This window comes from Lepidochelys kempii, chromosome 11, assembly GCF_965140285.1.
Source record: "Lepidochelys kempii isolate rLepKem1 chromosome 11, rLepKem1.hap1, whole genome shotgun sequence".
In the NCBI taxonomy this organism is placed as follows: Eukaryota; Metazoa; Chordata; order Testudines; family Cheloniidae; genus Lepidochelys; species Lepidochelys kempii.
In genome coordinates, this window is record NC_136390.1 from 2,006,850 (window position 1) to 2,030,191 (window position 23,342).

Here is a 23,342-nt window from a genome sequence, read left to right on the forward strand (position 1 = left end):
GTCAGGAACTCATAGAGCCCCAGAGGGGTGATAAAGGCCGATTTCAGCCGGGCATCTGCATCCAGCGGCACTTGCCAGTAGCCCTTTGTAAGATCCATGGTGGTAAGGTACCGAGCTCCTTCCAGCTTGTCTAGGAGCTCGTCCGGCCTGGGCATGGGGTAGGCATCAGATACAGTGATGGCATTGAGCTTCCGATAGTCCACACAGAACCGGACCGACCCGTCCTTTTTGGGGACCAGCACCACCGGCGAGGCCCAAGGGCTGGCAGATGGCTGGATCACCCCCAAAGCCAGCATGTCCCGGACCTCTCTTTCCAGGTCCTGAGCAGTTTTCCCTGTGACTCGGAAGGGGGAGCATCTTATCGGCAGGTGCGACCCTGTCTGCACCCGGTGGACAGTCAGATTAGGGCATCCAGGCTGGTTGGAAAACAGTTGTCGGTATGGATGCAGCACCCCCCTGACCTCAGCTTGCTGGGCAGGGGTTAGCTGATCCGAGAGGGGAATTGTTTCCAGGGGGGAACCAGCTCTGGTCCCAGGGAATAGATCTACTAAAGGGTCATCTCCCTGCTCCTCCCACTGTCCACACACGGCCAACACCACATTCCCCCTGGCATAATATGGCTTCATCATATTCACATGGTACCCCCGGCGGTGGTGTGCCCGGTTCGACAGCTCCACCACATAGTTTACCTCCTTGAGCTGCTTGACAACCTTTAAAGGGCCCTCCCAGGCGGCCTGTGGTTTGTTCTTTCTCACGGGGATGAGAACCATCTCCTGATCCCCGGTGGCGTAGGCACAGGCCCGCGCCGTGCGGTCATACCAGACCTTCTGCTTCCTCTGGGCTCTGGCCAGATTCTCCCTGGCCAGGCCCATGAGTTCAGCCAGTCTCTCTCGGAAGATCAGGACATACTCCACCACTGACTCTCCATCGGGAGTGGCCTTCCCCTCCCATTCGTCTCTCATCAGGTCCAGGGGGCCCCTCACCCTCCTGCCATATAACAGTTCGAAAGGCGAAAATCTGGTAGACTCCTGGGGCACCTCCCTGTACGCGAACAGCAGGTGAGGTAAGTACTTGTCCCAATCCTGCGGGTGCTGGTTCATAAAGGTTTTCAGCATCATCTTTAGCGTCCCATTAAACCTCTCCACCAGCCCGTTGGACTGGGGGTGATACGCTGAGGCCCAGTCGTGCCGGACCCCACATTTCTCCCACAAGCACCGGAGCAGGGCCGACATGAAGTTGGAGCCTTGGTCTGTCAAGACTTCCTTGGGGAACCCCACTCGGCTGAAAATGGTCAGGAGCGCATCGGCCACGGTGTCGGCTTCAATGGAAGCTCAGGGCACTGCCTCGGGGTAGCGAGTGGCAAAATCTACCACCATCAGAATGTATTTCTTCCCCGACCGGGTCGTCCTGCTGAGAGGCCCCACGATGTCCATGGCCACCTTCTAGAAAGGCTCCTCTATGATGGGCAAAGGTCTCAAAGCCGCTTTCCCCTTGTCCCGGCCCTTCCCCACCCTCTGACAGGGGTCACAGGATCGGCAATACTGCCGGACCGTGGTAAAGACCCCGGGCCAGTAAAAGTTCTGTAGCAACCTCTGCCGGGTGCGCCGGATTCCCTGGTGCCCTGCGAGGGGGATGTCATGGGCCAGGGACAGGAGCCTGCGGCGATACTTCTGGGGGACCCCCAGCTGCCTCCTGACCCCACAGGACTGTACTTCCCTTGTGGGAGCCCATTCTCGGTACAGGAACCCCTTCTCCCACAGGAACCTCTCCTGGCAGCCTCTCCTCATGGTCCGTCCCACACTGAGGTCGGCCAGGTCCCTGAGCTTCCGCAAGGAGGGATCTTTCCTCAACTCGGCCTGGAACTCAGCGGCTGGGGAAGGGATGGGGACCGGTTCCCCCTCAGTGGCCAGGTCTGAGGCCTCCACCTCTCTGAGCCGTGCCCCTCGGCGCTCCCTCCCCACCAGGGCAGGGTCCTGCGCCTCCGGTGTGATACCCTCCCCGAGGTCAGGGCGCAGTGCCCCTCGCCGGCTCTGGCTACGCGTCACAACCAGGGCGGTCTGGGGCTTGCTTGGCCAGTCCTCTAGGTCTCCCCCCATCAAAACTTCAGTGGGCAAATGGTGATGTACCCCCACATCCTTGGGGCCCTCCTTGGCCCCCCATTTCAGGTGTACCCTTGCCACGGGCACCTTAAATGGAGTCCTGCCCACCCCCGTCAGGGTCAGGTAGGTGTTGGGCACCACCCGATCTGGGGCCACCACCTCGGGCCGGGCCAGCGTCACCTCCGCGCCCGTATCCCAGTATCCATTGACCTTCCTCCCATCCACCTCCAGGGGAACAAGGCACTCGCTCCGGAGGGACAGCCCCACGCCCACCCTGTAAACCGAGCACCCTGAGTCCAGAGCCTCCAGCCTTCTGGTGGAGCTGGCCGGGGGTACTCTTCCCTCCTGAGCAGGTGGTAAACTGGTAGCCCCCCTTGCCTGGGCCGTCTTCCCCTCGTCCAGCGGGGTCCCTACCCAGTTAACCCTGGGTAGGTTGGGTCTGCTCAGTTTGTCCCTGAGCCTGGGGCACTGGGTCTGTACGTGGCCTCTCTGGCCACAGTGATAGCAGCTCAGGTCACGTTGGTCCCCTCGAGCGGGTCGGAGGGGCCCGACGCCAGGCGTTCCCCTTGGGAGGGGGTTCTCCCTATTTCCCCGCTGGGAGGCCCCATGGTGACTCTCTCTGCATCGGGGGGGGCCTGTTCTTTTGGGACTCCTCCCTGCTACCCCCGACCGACTGTTCACAAACTCGTCGGCCAGCTGCCCTGCGTGCTGGGGGTTCTCGAGCTTTTTGTCCACCAACCACAGCCTCAGGTCGGAAGGGCACTGATCATACAGTTGCTCCAGTTCGATTAGGTCCAGCAGGTCCTCTTTAGCTTGGGCCCCAGCTGTCCACTTGCGGGCACATCCCTGCATCCGGTTGACCAGTTGTAGGTAGGTGACCTCAGGCGTTTTACGCTGACTCCGGAACCTTCTCCGGTACATCTCGGGGGTCAGCCCAAACTCACGGAGCAGGGCCTGTTTGAACAGTTCATAGTCCCCTGCCTCCACCCCTGTCATCCGGCTGTACACCTCCACGGCTTTGGGGTCCAGTAAGGGGGTGAGAAACTGGAGCCTGTCTGCAGGGTCAACCCTGTGCATCTCGCAGGCATTCTCAAAGGCCGTCAGGAAGCTATCTGTGTCCTCCCCCTCCTTACGCTGGGCCAGGAAGCACTTATCAAAGCTCCTTGCAGTCTTGGGTCCCCTCTCACTCACCGCAGCCGGGGCCCCACTGCTCCTCAGCCTGGCCAGCTCCAGATCATGCTGTCTTTGTTTCTCCTTCTCCTGATGTTCCCGCTCCTTCTCCTCCTGCTCATGCTTACCTTGTTTTTCATGATCCTCCAGCTCCCTCATTTTCATCTCCCTCTCCCATTCCAGCCGCCTCCGCTCCAGGGATGGGGAGCTCCGCCGGGAGGATCCCCTGCTGGCTGCCGGGGTCAGGGTGCCCTCGATATTCGCTGGGCTTCCCCCAACCCCTCCCCCAGGCATAGGTAGGAAGGGTCTTGGGATGTCCTGGGCAGCAGTCTGACCCCTCCCAGCCCGGTAAGGCCCCAGGGCCCACGCTGCGTCTGCCGGGCGGCTTCCCTCAGGGACAGGGATCGGGTCATCCCTCTCCTCCAACTGGGCAATCAGCTATTCCTTGGTGGACCTCCCAATGTGCAGCCCCCTCTGCCTGCACAGCTCCACCAGGTCGCTCTTAAGGCGTTTAGCGTACATCTCCCTGCTGGCCACTCGCAGGCCGGGCAGCTTCCCACGGTTTCCAGGAAAAGCCCTTAGTGTGCCAGTCCTTCTTGAGGTCACTGACTCTTTGCCAGGGTCAAGCTGCAGACTCCTCCGCCTCTGGGACCGCTCGCTGCAATCCCCCGGGGGACCCTGTTACTGCAAAAGTCCTTCTCTCTGGTCACACACTCCCAGGGGTTAACCGCCCCCTGAAACTGTCTCTCGCTGAATCTTCAGCACGCCTGGTCCCCGTCAATCCCCCTTTGTTTTACTGTTCCCCAGTCACTTACTGCAGGAAGCGCCGTTCACAGGGTGCAGTACATCCCACCGCTGCCACCAATTGTCACGGAGTGTGGGGGAGTCCAGGCCCTGCACCCCTCTTCCTGGGATCCACTGAGACTCTCAGCCAGCCAGTAAAACAGAAGGTTTATTGGACAACAGGAACACAGTCCAAAACAGAGCTTGTGGGTACAACCAGGACCCCTCAGTCAAGTTCTTCTGGGGGAGCAGGGAGCTTAGACCCCAGCCCTGGGGTTCCCTGTGTTCCTCTCCCCAGCCCCAAACTGAAACTAAACCCCCCCAGCAGGTTCCCTGCTGCAGTCTCTGTTCACATTCCCGGGCAGAGGTGTTACCTCCCCCTCCCCCTCCTGGCTCAGGTGACAGGCTCTCAGGTCTCCCATTCGCAAAAAGAAAAGGAGGACTTGTGGCACCTTAGAGACGAACCAATTTATTTGAGCATGAGCTTTCGTGAGCTACAGCTCACTTCATTCAAACTCCCCTGCCACATTCCCAGGTCAACACTCCCCCTCCCTGCTGCGTCACATTGTCACACCAGCCCCGGGGCCGCACTGGGCTCGAGTTAGATAAAATGGTTCCCCGCCTGCTAGCCACAGAGAAGCCACAAGCAGGGTCCATGTCTGGCTCAGAGGACTCTGCATGCCATTCGCCCCTTGTTACTAGAGTAATCTCATGGTGCAATGCCCCAGAACACCTGTGTTAGACAGGAGGCCAGACTAGCTAACCAGGGTGGTCCCTTCTGCCCTTAAGGGGACTCAGAGTTCTGAGCATCTGTCACAGCCTGCACCAACTGTTACTTGTGGTGTGACCAATTGTGTGGTCTCTCCTTGCTTGGGGGTAGAGACCTATATTAACCCCCGCTAGGCAGCTGTGTGGGTGTGCACACAGTGTGTGTATTGCCCAGAGCATACACAGGCTATTACACTGGTAGCTGGTAAAAATGATCCACAAGCCGACCCACATACAGGTGTTCTGATGGCATCCCAGTAACCACACGAGCAACACAAGAGCCACCAGAACCCTGGGCCCGCTCCACATCCCAGGTTCCTCTTCTGCTACATTATTACACACACTATGTTTAGAGAACACTGAGGTTGCAACACTGAGCAGTCAAAAGTTAGGAAATACCAGAAGGAAGGGCGCCCACATAACCTTAATTCAGCCCCCTTGTGTGTATGCATTATGGCTCTTTTGTCCCTTCGGTATTCAAATCAGGCGTTTTCCTCCTCTGCACTTCCTGGGTCCAGCAGGGGGGTAACTGAGGACCCAGGATATACACAGGCTCCCTGATGTCAGTACAGGGCCTGGCTGACACTGTAACCTCTGGCAAGACTGGCAGCCAGGAGGAGCAAATGCAGGGAAAGTCTGGGCTGGAGCACGCTCAGCCACTGTGTGGGGATGGCGCATGTGCTGTCCGGTCACATGTAGAAGCTGAAAGGGGACTGAGCGTGCTCAGTGAGGTTGGAATCAATGGGAAATTTAGCTGCGGAACTCTAACAAGGTTCTACTAAGCACGTGTAAATTGAGATTTTTCAGAGGCCTATAACTTGGCCAAATTTGGGCAGCTTTTCTTGGGAATAATAAAAGACTCATCCCAGTGACCAGGGTGACCTCCCCACCAAATTTTAAGCCCCTGCGCCAAAGCACGGACACACTAGAACTTCTCAAACAAAAGGCCCTATGAATTGTTTTAACAGGGGCGGAACAATATATTGCCCCTCCTCTCGTTCTCGGAAAGGGCTGCACCATTTCTGCTGAACCTGTCCAGGAAAATGCAGCCTGAGGCAGATGCCCAGCTTTGCAAATGTCAGCTTGGATGGTTGAAGTTTGGCAAAGTTATAAGCGACTGAAAATAGGGCCTTATAATGGGAGGTGTTAGAGAACCTGAACTGTGGGTAGGACTACGAGCAGACTAGGACAGCTCGTGTGAAACAGCAAGCAAGGGCCTGATTCTCCCATGGGCTTCATTATGAAAGGGCTCTGTGTGTGTGTGCGTGTGAGCATGTGTTTTACACACATACTGCCTGTTCAGAATGAAGCACATGGGAGAATCAAGCCCTTACTTGCTACTCTACACTGCCCTGTATTGGATGGAATCAGAACTCCTCAGCTGTGTGTCATAGGGTCTATACTGTTAAGAGTGAAGTGGGATTCTCCTTTAGCTTAGGGGATTGTGGACTTGAAGCAAAAGACTTTGAGGATATGTCTGCACAGCAGCTAGAGACCCGCAGCTTGTGCCAGCTGACTTGAGCTCTCGGACCCTGCAGGGTGGGAGGGTCCCAGAGTTCGGGCTCCAGCCCAAGCCCGGGTGTCTACACAGCAAAGGAACAGCCCCACAGCCTGAGCCCCGTGAGCCCGCATGGGCTGGCACTGGCCAGCCAGAGGGTTTTCTTTGCTGTGTAGACACACCCTGAGTTTGATCCCGGCTGCCTCAGCAAAGTTCCTAGGTGGCTACTAATTTGTTACAGGGACAAAACAAACAAATCCGTTTGGCAAAAGCACCAAAGTCTGAGCAACGAGAGCTGGCACCAGCGTGGCCTCAGATGGGAAATCCTTGCGGAGCAAGGGGGCCAACCCGCTGGTCTGTGTTTCGACTAGCTGAGGAGAAGACTGATGGAGCTCGCGGATCAGCAACGCACCAATTGCACGAGAGCTTCCCAAAGACCACCTAGAGTCTGAGCGTATGGGGAAAGTTTTACTTGTCTGCACTGCCCAGTGACTAGCAGAATGGGGCCCTGCTCCGGGCCTGGGGTTCCCAGATGCAACTGTAATAGAAAGAATAATAAAATAAAGAACACGCTTTTTTAAAAATTCTATTCAGCGAGTCCCTCCGCCGTGGGTCGCCTGCAGGGATACGGGTTGTATGGTTCCGCTCGAAGAAAAGAAACCCCCAGATTAGAGGTTTTGGGGGGATTTGCAGTCAGATCTGAACAGCTGAGAGCTGGAGGAGGGGCAGCTGTGACAGCACCAATAACTAAGCCAATTGTGTCATTAGAGGAGAGTTTGGAACAAACTGATAAACTAAACAGCAATAAGTCACCAGGACCAGATGGGATCCCCCAAGAGTTCTGAAGGAACTCAAATGTGAAAGTGCAGGACTACTAACTGTCGTCTGTAACCTATCGTTTAAATCAGCTACCAGATGACTGGAGGGTAGCTAATGTGATGCCAATTTTTAAAAAAGACTCCAGAGGCAATCCCGGCAATTACAGGCCGGTAAGCCTGACTTCAGTACCGGGCAAACTGGTTGAAACGATAGTAAAGAACAAAATTATCAGACACAGAGATGAACATAATTTGTTGGGGAAGAGTCAACATGTTTTTTGTAAAGGGAAATCAGGCCTCACCAATCTATTAGAATTCTTTGAAGGGGTCAACAAGCATGTGGACAAGGAGGATCCAGTGGATCTAGCGTATTTAGATTTTCAGAAAACCTTTGACAAGGTTCCTCACCAAAGTCTCTTAAGCAAAGTAAGCTGCCACGGGATAAGAGGGAAGGTCCTTTCATGGATCAGTAACCGGTTAAAAGATAGGAAACAAAGGGTAGGAATAAATGGTCAGTTTTCAGAATGGATAGTGGTAAATAGTGGTGTCTCCCAAGGGTCTGTACTGGGATCAGTCCTATTCAAAATATTCATAAATGATCTGGAAAAAGGGGTAAACAGTGAGGTGGCAAAATCTGCAGATGATACAAAAGTACTCAAGATAGTTAAGTCCCAGGCAGACTGAGAAGAGCTACAAAGGGATCTCTCAAAACTGGGTGATTTGGCAACAAAATGGCAGCTGAAATTCAATGTTGATAATTGCAAAGTAATGCACAATGGAAAACATAATCCCAACCCTACATATACAATGATGGGGTCTAAATCAGCTGTTACCAATCAAGACAGAGATCTTGGAGTCATGGTCGATAGTTCTCTGAAATCATCCACTTCATGCGCAGCGGCCGTCAAAAAAGCGAACAGAATGTTGAGAATCATTAAGAAAGAGACAGATAATAAAACAGAAAATATCATGTTGCCTCTATATAAATCCATGGTACGCCCACACCTTGAATACTGCATGCAGATGTAGTTGCCCCATCTCAAAAAAGATATATTGGAATTGGAAAAGGTTCAGAAAAGGGCAACAAAAATGATTAGGGCTATGGAACAGCTGCCGTATGGGGAGAGATTAATAAGACTGAGACTTTTCAGCTTGGAAAAGAGATGACATGGAGGGGATACGATAGAGGTCTATAAAATCATGACTGGTGTGGAGAAAGTAAATAAGGAAATGTTATTTACTTCTTCTCATAACACAAGAACTAGGGGTCACCCAATGAAATTAATAGGCATCAGGTTTAAAACAAACAGAAGTATTTTTTCACTCAACACACAGTCAACCTGTGGAACTCCTTGCCAGAGGATGTTGTGAAGGCCAAGACTATAACAGGGTTAAAAAAAGAACTAGTTAAGTTCATGGAGGATAGGTCCATCAATGGCTATTAGCCAGGATGGGCAGGGATGGTGTCCCTAGACTCTGTTTGCCAGAAGCTGGGAATGGGCGAGGGGAAGGATCACTGGATGATTCCCTGTTCGGTTCATTCCCTCTGGGGCACCTGGCCCTGGCCACTGTCGGCAGACAGGACACTGGGCTAGACGGACCTTTGGTCTGACCCAGTCTGGCCGTTCTTAGGTTCTTATGTTAATTGCCTGATGACATACTTTAGTTTATTTGCATATTGCATTCCTATTGGTTGAAAGGCTTTAAAGGTCTGTGTGGGGTTTTGTCCCCTCTTCCCGCAGGCAGTTCGCCCAGGGTGCTATTTGCCCTCAGGCCGGCCCCACGGGAAGGAGTCCCTGCCTGCATGGTGGGGATCTCTGCTTCTCCAGCCTGCACAGCCACAACTGCTGGGAGGGAGTTTGGGGATAGGAGGGGCTGCAGGGGTGAGGGCTGTGGGGCTGAGGATGAGAGGCTTGGGGTGTGGGAGGGGGCTCAGGGCTGAGGCAGAGGATTAGGGTGCAGGGGGATGAGGGCTCTGGCTGGGGCTGGGGTTGGGGGGTTTGGGGTGTTGGAGAGGCTCAGGGCTAGGGCAGAAGGACAGGGTAAGGGCAGTCTGCCCTGCCGTTAGTGAATAGGGGGCACTAGGACCCTGCAGCAGCAGTTGATGCGGGGAGCCTGCAGAGCAGAGTCAGCATGAGCCACAGTCTCTGGGGCCAGGGGAGGAGAGTGGGGGCAGCAAGTGGGGGCCGGGGGACACTTGGGGGAGCTGCAGGGGGGCGGCAGGCAGGGCCGAGGGAGAGACCTGGCCCCAAACATTGGTGGAGCCGGGCCCCCGGGCCCTGAATATTGGTGGAGCCCAGGCACCATGAGTGTATATAACTCGCCGCCCCTGCACCCTTGTGCACCAGGCCATCTTTGCTTTGCTGACCCCTCCGGTGTGCATGGACACACCCACACATGCACACCTGCCCGCCTGCACACACAGCTCCCTGGCCCCCAAGGCCTGTGGCTCCCTTGAAGCCTTTCCAGCAAAGCCTGGCCAAATTCCAAGTGGGGCGATTCCATTCTGCCCCCGAAGTGCCCCCGCAGCTCTTGTTCTCCAGGTCCCGTCCTACCCTGCTGAGCACTGTGAACCAGCTGCCACGTCACACCCCGAGGGGGCTGCCGCTCAGTGGTGGGTGGTGGGACATCCCCTCCCCCTGCCCAACGTCCATACACGGGACAAACGTCCCGTCAGCATTAGTGCAACCGCTACCTCAGCTCCCTCCTGAAAACCCACCTCTATTGCGGCGCCAGCCAACCCCCCCCACCCAGCCTTGGCCCAGCAAGTGCTGAGCTGGGGCTGCTGCTTCTCTGCTGCTCTCGGCTTATTGTTCCCCCTCTCTGCCTGTTTCCTCTACCGATCGCGCCCTGTCCGACCTGTGGCCTGGCAGCTCTCTGGGGCAGGGGCCATCCTGATCCGTCTGCCCAACGCCCAGCGCCATGCGGCCCGGATGGGGCTAATGGGGATGGACTGGAAGGCGCCCTGCAGAAGTGCAAAGAGCTTCTGATCTTGTGATGCCCTCCGCGGGGCTGTGCAGCCGTGTGACGGTGCGAGGAGCAAGCCCCCCGGTGCAGAGCGGGTCTCTCTGGCAAAGATGCCACGGCTCCCGCAAGAGGAAGATGTTTGCAAGGCGGGGGAGTCCCAGGCTCTCTTTTCCAGCCTGGTCTGGCTGAGGTGCCCCAAACCAAACCCCAATTCCTGTCTCTGTCAGACAACCCAGAACCCAACCAAAACAATCCCGACTCTGCTTCGCTCCGAATCTTTTCAGATGATTTGCTTCCCTCGAGGTGGGAAAAGAGAGCGGGGGATTTAAACCCAAAGGGAGGGAGAAAGGGGGATTTTCCCCACCAAAACGAAATGCGGAGAAATGCTTCCAAAAGACGCAGAGGAAAGTGGGAGTTTTCTGGCAGAAACGCCAGCTTGGTGGAATAGGGCGACCAGACAGCAAGTGTGAAAAATCGGGACGGGGGTGGGGGGTAATAGGAGCCTCTATAAGAAAAAGACCCCCAAATCACGATGGTCCCTCTAAAATTGGGACAACTGGTCACCCTAGGTGGAAAGGCCGTTTCAGGTCAAAATTTTCATTCAACAACAACATTTCGAGCAGCTGTGGGCGTGAGCAGCTTCCCCCGGCCCCCATTCCAGGAACCTGCCCTGGCTGCCCCTCGCAGAGGCATCGAGCGGGGGGATGTCCCCCAGTGCTGCCATGCCTGCCCCTGCTGCCACTGTGCACCACGGCGCCCCCCAGGGGAGATCTGCCTGCAGCGCGCACGGACTCACCTGCCGGCCGACACGGTTGTTGTGCAGCCTCATGCGGGAGTGGATGTCCCTGTAGGTTTCCCGGGAGTCGAGGAAATCCTTGGAAAACTTCTCCCCATAGTCCATATCGGGGCTGCAGCCCCCCCACTCCCAGGAGTCCTGGAGCCCTGGGGCCTCGGCCGGCATGTGCTCCAGGCGGACCCCGTGCACCATCCCTTTGCCCCGGTTCATGGCCTCCAGCTGGAGCCGGTGCAGCTTCGTGCGGAAGGCTTCCTCGTCCCCCCGGCGCTTCTGGTCGCAGCCGCAGGCCTGCAGCTTGCCGAGGGCACAGGCGTTGGAGACGGCGTGCACCACCCCGGCGGCCGCAATGGCGTAGGCAAAGGCGCTCTCCCGGAAGCCTGCAAGGAAGCGAAGGGCAGGGGGTCAGTCAGAGGCTGGGAAAGCAGGGGGTCCGGCCGGGGGACAGGCAGGACGGGGCACCGGGGGGGTTAGCCCAGCCCAGAGGAGTCAGGGTCTCCCAGCAGACCGACGGGCCAGCCGGGGCGGCGACAAGGCCTGGTTCGGCCTCCAGAACGCCCTGGGCTCTGCTGAGGTCTCCAGCACGGAGGCCGGTCGGCGCCAGTGGGGCTGGGAGCTGCTGGGATGTGGTGATGCCTGCCCTGAGGCCCCGGGGAAGTGCTGAGGGGGGCGACCTTCCGAGAGCCTCCCCCCCGGCCCCCGGGAGCCAGGCAGCCCTTCCACGAGGAGGCTCACCTGGGGCCCCACCGAGTGCCTGGCGCTGCTTCTTCCCCTCTAAGCGCTGAGCAAGGTGCTCAGTGCTGCCCCGGGGGGGGGGGGGGGACAGGGGTTCACCCACGGGGGGGGGAGGGGATGCCAAGGACAGCACAGGCCCACAGGCACCCGCGGAGGGTCCAATCCACAGGGGTTGAAGGTGTCTCTGCCTCTTTCTATGCTGTGCCTCCCACCATCCGCCCCCCCGGCCCCTTCTCCGGGGACCCCTCCAGCCCCCTGCCCTGCACCCACGCAGCCTGGAGCGCCTCTCTCACTCCCTCCCTTCCTGCCCTCCCACCCCAGCTCCCAACGTCTCACCCCTTTCACCCCACCCCGATCGCCCCGATCGCCAAGCCTAGGCTGGGCTCTCTCCTGCTGCAACCTTCCGCTGTCTGGCCTGCCCAGCCCATGGTCCGTCTGCTGCCCTCCCCCACCCCCCCACAGCAGACAGCCCTGCCACAGCCCTTCCCTCCACAGAGTGCAAAGCTCGTTGCAAAGCTGGGTCGGTATCATCACTGTCACTTTGCAGTGAGGGGGAACTGAGGCAGGGCCAGGGCAGGGGACTCCCCCCAGCTCTCACAGTGAGGCAGTGGCAGATAAAGGAGCGAAACTGAGACCTCCTGATTCCTGGTCGGGTGCCCCTTCCGCAGGCCCCCCCAACCCCCTGCAGCCCCTCGCCTGCTGCCCTAGGTCCCACGCTGCTTCTGCATCACAGCTCAAGCCAGATCTCCTGCCCGTCCAAGCTCTCCATACCTCCAGCCCTGCCTCTGTCCATCCCTCCCCTGCCCCCTGCTTCCTGCCCCCTGCGTCTCCCCACGTGGCTGGAACGTGCCCAGCGCTGCGAGAATCCCGCCTTGCTGGGACTCCTCCATGCTCCGGGAGTCACTCCCTGCTCTGTGTTCCCTCTTGTCTTGTCTGCTTCTGTTGCCCTTTCACTGTAAGCCCTTGGGGGCAGATATCTGGTAACGCCTTGGCAGCGCCCTCCCACCACGCCGCAGGCATGATTCAGGGACCCCTTCCTCCACTGGGTCGGGGGGCTGCATTTCAGGGGGGCAGGGAGGCTCCAACAGTAAGAATGAGCTGCTCCGGAAGGGACCCCCTTTGCAGGCTGCGACCCCTTCTGGTAGGAGCCAGTATGTCTGCCAAGGTGGCGCTCCCATTCCACAGAGGGCATTTCATGCTGCCCCCGACTGGCTCGCCGGCAGCAGAGGAGACGGCCCGGGGCAGCTGGCATGTTCGAGAGGCGAGAGAAAAGTCCTGGATTCACACATATCAGGTGGAGACTGACAGGAGTTCAAGGAAAGCACACAGCGGGCATTGTCTCAGCATAGCAGTGCCCGGTGGCAAAGGAGGGGGTAAGGAGGATGCAGCTTTGCAGACGTTTGCTTTCTGCATCACAATCCCCCATGGTGCAGATGGGAAACTGAGGCCAGATTATGTGACTTGCCCAAGAGGTCACATGAGAAATCTGTGGCAGAATGGGGACCTGACCCAGAGTCTCCCAAGTCCCAGGATACAGCTCTAACCACTGGGTTACCCTTCCCCTCCCTCTCTCTGCTTTGTTCATCGCCCTGCCTGGGAGCAGAGTGATTGGTTTGATCTGACCTAGGGCTGGAGTCTCTGCTCCGTGGGGTGCAGGGGGTGTCAAGCTGCTGGAGACACCGTCAGGGAGCTCCCTGCGCAGGGGACTCGCCTACGGAGCTGGCAGTGAAGGCTTTGCCGGCCTCCACACCGGGCTGCTCAGAAAATGCCGATTATTTTGTGTGGGAAATTTGGAGGGGGGAAATCGGGGGGGGGGGTTCCTTCCAAATTCCCATTCAGATTTTTTGGTGATTTCCAACAAAAAGCCGAAAATCTGTCGGCTTTGGAGAGCTGAAGTTTTCCCAACAGGCCGAAAGCTTCCTGCGGAAACCCTGGTCCGGGTCGAAAGGTTGTGGGCGGCCCGGAAAATGTTTAGCTTGTTAAGTATTCATTCCAATGAAATTAAACTAATTAAAATGTGTAAACGCCAGCTGAAGGCGAGGGAGGGGCTGGGGCCGAGCAGAGCTCCCCCGTGATCCTCATGGCTCTAATTCACAGCAGGTCGGGCCGCCCGGGGTTCCAGGAGCTGCAACTCCTGAGTCCCACCCACTGCACCCACCAGGGCTAAGGTGGGGAGAGGAATCCGGCTTATCCACTGGTGTTTCTCTCCAGGGCTGGTGCTCTAGCCCCTTCCTTTGGAAAGCTGGTTCCTGGGGTCATGGATCAGTGTTCACGTCATGCTCCCCATCAGTGCCCGGCCCGAGCCGGGGAAGCTAACGATCCAACCAACGGACCACGTTCGGTGATGAATCCTGCGGTACCACCTGCATTAAGAAGAAGCCTGCAGCACCCTGTGAAGACGGGTCAGGATCGCGAGTCTCCTTGGACAGACGGGAAAACTGGAGCCTGGAGCTGGGAGGTGCCTTCCCCAAGGTCACGCAAGGTCAGTGAGCAGAAGAGTAGGCCACAGAACCCAGGAGTCCTGCCCAAGCCCTTGTCCCCCGGCCCCCACTGCTCAGATGCCTCGAGGGGAAGCGAGAGCTGCAAGGGGTCAAAGAGCCCCTCTCAGGCTGATGTCCGGGTGAGGAAGGGATCTTGGCTTTCACAGGGCGAGGCCGGCAGGGCAGCCCGGAAACGGACAACTGCTCTGCTGGGCAGGCTCCCGCTTGGAGCGCACAGGACAGTATGCGATCGGGGTCCCCAGGACAGCCGCCTGGTGTGGATCCTGTGTTCCCTACCCCTCAGACTGGGCCTCCTGGCTCAATCCCCACGCCAGCCTTCTGCCCACCACAGCTCACCCGGGGTGGGGATGGGGGGGTGTCCAAGGCAGCCTTGGTCTTAACCAGCAACCCCCAACTCACTGCCTTGCTCCATGCCCCCCAGGGCGTCATAGAATCATAGATATCAGGGTTGGAAGAGACCTCAGGAGATCATCTAGTCCAACCCCCTGCTCAAAGCAGGACCAACCCCAACTTAATCACCCCAGCCAGGGCTTTGTCAAGCCGGGCCTTAAAAACCTCTAAGGATGGAGATTCCACCACCTCCCTAGGTAACCCATTCCAGTGCTTCACCACCCTCCTAGTGAAAAAGTTTTTCCTAACATCCAACCTAGACCTCCCGCACTGCAACTTGAGACCATTACTCCTCGTTCTGTCATCTGCCACCACTGAGAACAGCCGAGCTCCATCCTCTTTGGACCCCCCCTTCAGGTAGTTGAAAGCAGCTATCAAATCCCCCCTCATTCTTCTCTTCTGCAGACTAAACAATCCCAGTTCCCTCAGCCTCTCCTCGTAAGTCATGTGTTCCAGCCCCCTGATCATTTTCACTGCCCTCCACTGGACTTTCTCCAGTTTGTCACACCCCTTCTGTAGTGGGGGGGCCCAAAACTGGAAGCAGTACTCCAGATGTGGCCTCATCAATGCCGAATAGAGGGGAATAATCACTTCCCTCGATCTGCTGGCAATGCTCCTACTAATGCAGCCCAATTTGCCGTTAGCCTTCTTGGCAACAAGGGCACACTGTTGACTCATATCCAGCTTCTCAACCACTGTAACCCTAGGTCCTTTTCTGCAGAACTGCTGCCGAGCCATTCGGTCCCTAGTCTGTAGCGGTGCATGGGATTCTTCCGTCCTAAGTGCAGGACCCTGCACTTATCCTTATTGAACCTCATCAGATTTCTTTTGGCCCAATCCTCCAATTTGTCTAGGTCCTTCTGTATCCTATCCCTGCCCTCGAGCATATCTACCACTCCTCCCAGTTTAGTGTCATCCGCAAACTTGCTGAGAGTGCAATCCACACCATCCTCCAGATCATTGATGAAGATATTGAACAAAACTGGCCCCAGGACCGACCCTTGGGGTACTCCACTTGATACCGGCTGCCAACTAGACACGGAGCCATTGATCACTGCCCATTGAGCCCGACAATCTAGCCAACTTTCTATCCACCTTATCGTCCATTCATCCAGCCAATACTTCTTTAACTTGCTGGCAAGAATACTGTGGGAGACCGTGTCAAAAGCTTTGCTAAAGTCAAGGTATATCATGTCCACTGCTTTCCCCATATTCACAGAGCCAGTTATCTCATCACAGAAGGCAATCAGGTTGGTCAGGCATGACTTGCCCTTGGTGGATCCATGTTGACTGTTCCTGATCACCTTCCTCTCCTCCAAGTGTTTCAAAATGGATTCATTGAGGACCTGCTCCATGATTTTTCCAGGGTGAGGTGAGGCTGACCGGTCTGTAGTTCCCTGGATTCTCCTTCTTGCCTTTTTTAAAGATGGGCACTATATTTGCCTTTTCCCAATCGTCCGGGACCTCCCCTGATTGCCGCGAGTTTTCAAAGATAATGGCCAATGGCTCTGCAATCACATCCGCCAACTCCCTCAGCACCCTCGGATGCAGCGCATCCGGCCCCATGGACTTGTGCACGTCCAGCTTTTCTAAATAGTCCTTAACCTGTTCTTTCACCACTGAGGGCTGCTCACCTCCTCCCCATGCTGTGCTGCCCAGTGCAGCAGTCTGGGAGCTGACCTTGTCTGTGAAGACCGAAGCAAAAAAAGCATTGAGTATTTCAGCTTTTTCCACATCCTCTGTCACTAGGTTGCCTCCCCCATCCAGCAAGGGGCCCACACTTTCCCTGACCTTCTTGTTGCTAACATACCTGTAGAAACCCTTCTTGTTCCCCTTCACATCCCTTGCTAGCTGCAACTCCAGTTGTGTTTTGGCCTTCCTGATTACACCCCTGCATGCTCGAGCAATATTTTTATACTCCTCCCTAGTCATCTGTCCAAGTTTCCACTTCTTGTAAGCTTCCTTTTTGTGTTTTGTGTTCACCGAAGATTTCACTGTTAAGCCAAGCTGGTCGCCTGCCATATTTGCTCTTCTTTCTGCACATCGGGATGGTTTGTTCCTGGGCCTTCAATAAGGATTCTTTAAAATACAGCCAGCTCTCCTGGGCTCCTTTCCCCCTCACATTAGCCTCCCAGGGGATCCTGCCCATCAGTTCCCTGCGGGAGTCACAGTCTGCTTTTCTGAAGGCCAGGGTCTGTGTTCTGCTGCTCTCCTTTCTGCCTTTTGTCAGGATCCTGAACTCGACCATCTCATGGTCACCACTGCCCAGGTTGCCACCCACTTCTACGTCCCCAACAATTCTTCCCTGTCTGCCCGGGGCAGCCGCAGAGCCCCACTGACCACAGCCACCCTGCTCTGCCTGAGAGCTGGGGCAAGAGCTCCCAGTGAGTGTGCGAACCCAGCGGTGCCCCTGGGCTGCTTCCACCAGCTGGGAAAGAGCCGCGGCGTGGGTGTGCCGTACACCGTGGGCGCATGGCGAGAGCTGGGGCAGGAGGGGCCAGTGTGTGACCTGTCTTCCGTCCTTTGGCCTCCAGCAGCATCTTTTCCATTGGCATGGGGGCTGTACGGTGCCTGGGGGCTGTACGGGGTTTGAGGACTGAATGGGGTTTGAGGGCTGTATGGGGTTGGGGGCTGTATGGGGGCTGGCAGCTGAACAGGGCCTGGGGCTGGGGGCTGTAGGCAGACTGGGGGCTGTATGGTGGTTGGGGGCTGAACGGGGGCTAGGGCCTATATGGGCGTTGGGGGCTGTACAGGGCTGGGGGCTGTATGGGGGTTGGGGGCTATACGGGGGTTGGGGGCTTTGCTGGGGATTCCGATGGGGCAGGCGTAATCCAGCCAGAGCCAGAGTCAAAGCAGAGCGTAGAGCCCAGGATCAGGCCCCTTCACACTCAATGCCAGGAGAATGTCGAACAAGTGAAGGGCGCTCTGGGGACAGCAGTGGGAAGGGGGGGCTGGTATCAGAGCAGCGGGTAACGCGGGGCGCTAGCTTCTGAACAGAGGCTAAAAGAGAAAGAGGGGCAAGACCATCTAAGGGCTCCGTCTTGCAGCCTCGGTCATCGGGATCGGCCCCATGCGCTCCCATGCTAATCCCCCCACCTTCTCCCCTTCCGAGGTGGCTGGTGAGGGCCAAGCCATGGGGAGAACATGAAAGCAAACAGCATGTTCCTGCAGGCCCCCCAGCTGAGCCAGCTCCCGCAAGGCCCCGAAATGGCCTGTGAAAGTGATGCCCAGCTGGGAAGCTCGCCTTGTGCCAGCCACAGCCTGCAGGGAGCACGCGGCGTGCCGGGGGAGACGCTCCAGCTGGATGTCATTAGAGCTCCGCGGACGGAGAACGCCAGCAACAGCAGCTTCAGACTGCGCCCCCCTCCCCGCCCCCCCACCAACAGCACGGGCTGGGGATCTCTGCAGGCGGCAGATCTGGGGTGCAGCTGGTAGGGGTGCTGAGCAGGGACCGTTAATCAAAGCTGCTTCAGATCGGGGGGCTGCAACAATGTGAATAGTGGGGGGTGAACCCTGTGCATGATGGAAACCACTGCAAGGTAGGGGGCGCGGCGGCCTGCCCAGCCCCTCCACGCCAGACCTGCTGGCTTTTCTCACTGAAACTCTGAGACGGGCCGGTTGGGAACTCAGGGTTCCTTCCCCACGAGAGACGCGGCACCAGTGGGTATTTCCCGTTGTTGCTGCAATACTTCGGGTTCTTGTTGAAAGCCCTGAAATTTGTTGTTGATTTTGCTTTTTTCGCTTTGGGGGGGCGTCGGGTTTTTCAACAACTACGCGGAACATTTTTGATCCAAACAGAGGGTTGGGAGGGGGGTGTCCAAAAACGTCCAGGGTTTCCGTCGAAAGACGGCTTTAGATGAAAACGGTCGCAGCAGCTCTGGTCTGAGCCTGGGACCAGGGTAGCTACGCACATTGCAGCACGAGCATGGTTCCACCTGGCCTGCACCTGGCTCTCGCTGTTTGCAGGCATGACAGGCCCCTATCTCGGGCCTGGCAACGTCTGTGACTGCCAGACCCACTGGGGGGCAGATCCGCGAGACGGCCCACCTGGTTTGCCAGCCACGGTTGTGCCATTAGAGGAGAAACTGCTTTGATGGCCGCCCGCGGTGAGGTGCAAATGTCCCCTGGTGTATTTATTGGGTACTTAGCAAGCTTCACAAAGCTTTTCAGTGATTCATTGCCGTCTGCTTAGCAAGCTACTATGATCTTATGAGACGGACGCGAAATGCAGCTCCGAAACCTGAACGGAACGCCACGCTGCCGATTTGCGCGTTCATTTTTAAAATGCACTGGTGTAAAATAAACGAGACGCTGCTTAAAAGCAATCAGAATCTGCTCGCGGCCTCTTCTGTACCGTCTGACAAACTCATTCCCCGGGCCCCTGCGTCTTCCAGTGCCCAAGGTTAACAGTGCAATGTTTTCCGCTAACGCAGCCACACCAGTGCCTCCTTGTGGAGAACACGGGGGGGTCGTTGTTACAAAGCAAAGCACCATCACGGTTATTAGAAAATGAACTCCAGGGCATCTGCAAACAGTGATTTCTTTCTAACCCTTACGAGCCAGCCGAGTCAAGGACAATTTTCACCAGCACATCATGTACGTCTCCTCCCTCAGGCCCAGTTCTCTGCCAAACCCTCCTTTTCCAGCTCCACCGGCTTCAGAGGAAGAGCCGTTCAAAACGGCGGTGATATCGGTCTTTCACAAGGAGGCCCATGGCTGTCCCTCCCCACCTGTTCTCATTAACGATGGCCCCAGTTTTGCTCAAACTTTCCAAAAAGATTCACGCTTGGACGGAGCCCAAACCTGAAAAAATTGCAGGCCAAAAGGGGAAGGTTTTGAGCAACTGAAAAAAGGGGGTGTGAGCACGGGAACTCTTGGGCACCCTAGGTCTGGCTGTCGCTAAGCACTGCAGGTATAATGTGAGCATGGGTCTGTTTTAAGTGTTGTCGGCATTCTGCGTTCCACCAGAGCCACATTGGAACCCACCAGGGATCAGAAACGGAGCAGTGCGGCTGCAGGCAACGGCCACAGTCACTTCCCCTCTCTTGGCAGAGGCACTTCCCAGGAGCCCATCCATGGACGGCACAGGAGAGCGTGAATAACCCTGCCCCAGGGACACGTGGCATGTTTACGGAGGAGTTCTAGGTCCACGGTAGGCATAAGGCCCCGACGGCACAGCCTGGGTCACCACAACCCTCCTGGGACGACAGAGGATGTTACAGCCCAAGCCTACGCAGACTCTGGGGCTATTAGAGAGGCCACGGGAAAGTCAGCTTCCCCAGGACACTGCAGCTCTGACCCTGCCAGGCCCACCAACTCTCACAGAAACCCCAATGTGGCCAGGCGTAAAGACCTTGCTGAACCAGGTGCTATCTGACAGCAGTTCTGAAAACACCCGTCCCCGCTGCGGCTCAGATTCCAGTGTCCAGAACGCTTGGGAGCGTTCATCTGTGCAGGCTCCATGTACCCAAACTGGAGCCAACCAAGAGAGTGTGGACAGTTTACCAGGAGAACGTAAGAACCAAGGGTCCATCTAGCCCAGTGTCCTGTCTCCGACAGTGGCCAGTGCCAGGTGCTTCAGAGGGAACAAAGAGAACAGGGCAACTATCGAGCAATCCATCCCCTGTTGTCCAGTCCCAGTTTCTGGCAGTCAGAGGTTTAGGGACACCCAGAGCAGGGGGTTGCATCCCTGACCAGCTGGCTAATAACATTGATGAACTTATCTAATTCTTTTGAATCCAGTTATACTTTTGGCCTCCACAACATCTCCTGGCAATGAGTTCCGCAGGTTGACTGTGCCTTGTGTGGAGAAATACTTTCTTTTGTTTGTTTTAAACCAGCTGCCTATTCATTTCATTGGGTGACCCCTAGTTCTTGTGTTATGAGAAGAAGTAAATAACATTTCCTTATTTACTTTCTCCACACCAGTCATGATTTTATAGACCTCTGTCATATCCCCCCTTAGTCGTCTCTTTTCTAAGATGAACAGTCCCAGTCTTATTACTCTCTCCTCACATAGAAGCTGTTCCATCACCCTGCTCAGTTTTGCTGCCCCTCTCTGTACCTTTTCCAGTTCTAATTTCTTTTTTAGATGAAGCAACCAGAAGTCAAGGTGTGGGCATACCATGGATTTCTATAGTGGCATTATGATATTTTCTCTTATTATCGATCCCTTTCGTAATGGTTCCTGACATTCTTTTTGCTTTTTTGACGGCCACTGCACATTGAGTGGATGTTTTCAGAGAACTATCCACAGTGACTCCAAGATCTTTCCTGAGTGGTCACAGCTAATTTGGACCCCATCATTTTATAGGTATAGTTGGGATTATGTTTTCCAACGTGCATTACTTTGCATTTATCAACATTGAATTTCATCTGCCGTTTTGTTGCTCAGTCACCCAATTTTGTGAGATCCCTTCATAACGCTTTGCAGTCAGTTTTGGACGTAACTATCCTGAGTACTTCTGTATCATCTGCAAACAGCCACCTCACTGTTTACCCCCTTTTCCAGATCATCTATGAATATGTTGAATAGCACAGGTCCCCATACAGATACTTGGGAGACGTCACTATTTACCACTTTCAGTTGTGAAAACTGACCATTTATTCCTACCCTTTGTTTCCTGTTTTTTAACCAGTTCCTGATCTATGAGAGGACCTTCCCTCTTATCCCATGACAGTTTACTTTGCTTCAGAGCCTTTGGTGAGGGACCTTGTCAAAGGCTTTCTGAAAGTCCAAGTACCCTACAGCCACTGGATCCCCCTTGTCCACATGCTTGTTGACCCCCCTCAAAGAATGCTAATAGATTGGCGAGGCCTGATTGCCCTTGACAAAAGCTGTGTCGACTCTTCCCCAACATATTGCGTCCATCTCTGTGTCTGACAATTCTGTTCTTTACTCTAGGTTTCAGAGTAACAGCCGTGTTAGTCTGTATTTGCAAAAAGAACAGGAGGACTTGTGGCACCTTAGCGACTAACCAATTTATTTGAGCATAAGCTTTCGTGAGCTACAGCTCCCTTCATCGGATGCATACTGCGGAAAGTACAGAAGATCTTTTTATACACACAAAGCATGAAAAAATGGGTGTTTACCACTACAAAAGGTTTTCTCTCCCCTCACCCCACTCTCCTGCTGGTAATAGCTTATCTAAAGTGATCACTCTCCTTACAATGTGTATGATAATCAAGGTGGGCCATTTCCAGCACAAATCCAGGGATTAACAAGAACCCTGTTAATGGGGTTCCAGGGGTGGGTCTGTGCTGTGGATGGCACTGTGTTCTGCATGGCTGAGGTTATGGGGCAAGTGATGCTGCTTTTCCACAATTTCAGCCCGTGCACGTCGGCGGAAGCACTCCATGTAGAAGTCCAGTCTGCTGTCTCGACCTTCAGGAGGAGTCCACCTAGAATCCTTCTTTTTGTAGTGTTGGTAGGGAGGTCTCTGTGGATTAGTATGTTGTTCAGAGGTGTGTTGGAAATATTCATTGAGTCGGAGATGTCGAAAATAGGATTTTAGGTCACCACAGAACTGTATCATGTTTGTGGGGGTGGAGGGGCAGAAGGAGAGGCCCCGAGATAGGACAGCTGCTTCTGCTGGGCTGAGAGTATAGTTGGATAGGTTAACAATATTGCTGGGTGGGTTGAGGGAACCATTGCTGTGGCCCCTTGTGGCAAGTAGTAGTTTAGAAAGTTTAGTGTTCTTTTTCTTTTGTAGAGAAGCAAAGTGTGTGTTGTAAATGGCTTGTCTAGTTTTAGTAAAGTCCAGCCACGAGGAAGTTTGTGTGGAAGGTTGGTTTTTAGGAGAGTAAATTGTGGAAAAGCAGCATCACTTGCCCCATAACCTCAGCCATGCAGAACGCAATGCCATCCACAGCCTCAGAAACAACTCTGACGTCATAATCAAAAAGGCTGACAAAGGAGGTGCTGTTGTCATCATGAATAGGTTGGAATATGAACAAGAGGCTGCTTGGCAGCTCTCCAACACCACTTTCTACAAGCTATTACCCTCTGATCCCACTGAGAGTTAACAAAAGAAACTACAGCATTTGTTCAAGAAACTTCCTGAAAAAGCACAAGATCAAATCCGCACAGACACACCTCTGGAACCCCGACCTGGGATATTCTATCTACTACCCAAGATCCATAAACCTGGAAATCCTGGGCGCCCCATCATCTCAGGCATTGGCACCCTGACAGCAGGATTGTCTGGCTATGTAGACTCCCTCCTCAGGCCCTACGCGACCAGCACTCCCAGCTACCTTCGAGACACCACTGACTTCCTGAGGAAACTACAATCCATGGGTGATCTTCCTGAAAACACCATCCTGGCCACTATGGATGTAGAAGCCCTCTACACCAACATTCCACGCAAAGATGGACTACAAGCCGTCAAGAACACTATCCCCGATAATGTCACGGCTAACCTGGTGGCTGAACTTTGTGACTTTGTCCTTACCCATAACTATTGTACATTTGGGGACAATGTATACCTTCAGATCAGCGGCACTGCTATGGGTACCCGCATGGCCCCACAGTATGCCAACATTTTTATGGCTGACTTAGAACAACGCTTCCTCAGCTCTCGTCCCCTAAAGCCCCTACTCTACTTGCGCTACATTGATGACATCTTCATCATCTGGACCCATGGAAAAGAAGCCCTTGAGGAATTCCACCATGATTTCAACAATTTCCTTCCCACCACCAACCTCAGCCTGGTCCAGTCCACACAAGAGATCCACTTCCTGGACACTACAGTGCTAATAAAGGATGGTCACATAAATACCACCCTATACCGGAAACCTACTGACCGCTATTCCTACCTG

At 55.3% G+C, this 23,342-nt stretch overlaps 1 protein-coding gene across 1 annotated transcript in view; it reads right to left on the bottom strand.

Moving 5' to 3' along the window:
- WNT10A (Wnt family member 10A) overlaps positions 1-23,342 on the bottom strand; it is a 51,761-nt gene that overhangs the window by 13,555 nt on the left and 14,864 nt on the right. Inside the window, exon 3 of the mRNA XM_073304881.2 lies at positions 10,900-11,276. Within this exon, the coding sequence (XP_073160982.2) occupies positions 10,900-11,276 (377 nt within the window). The remainder of the gene's footprint in view (positions 1-10,899; positions 11,277-23,342) is intronic.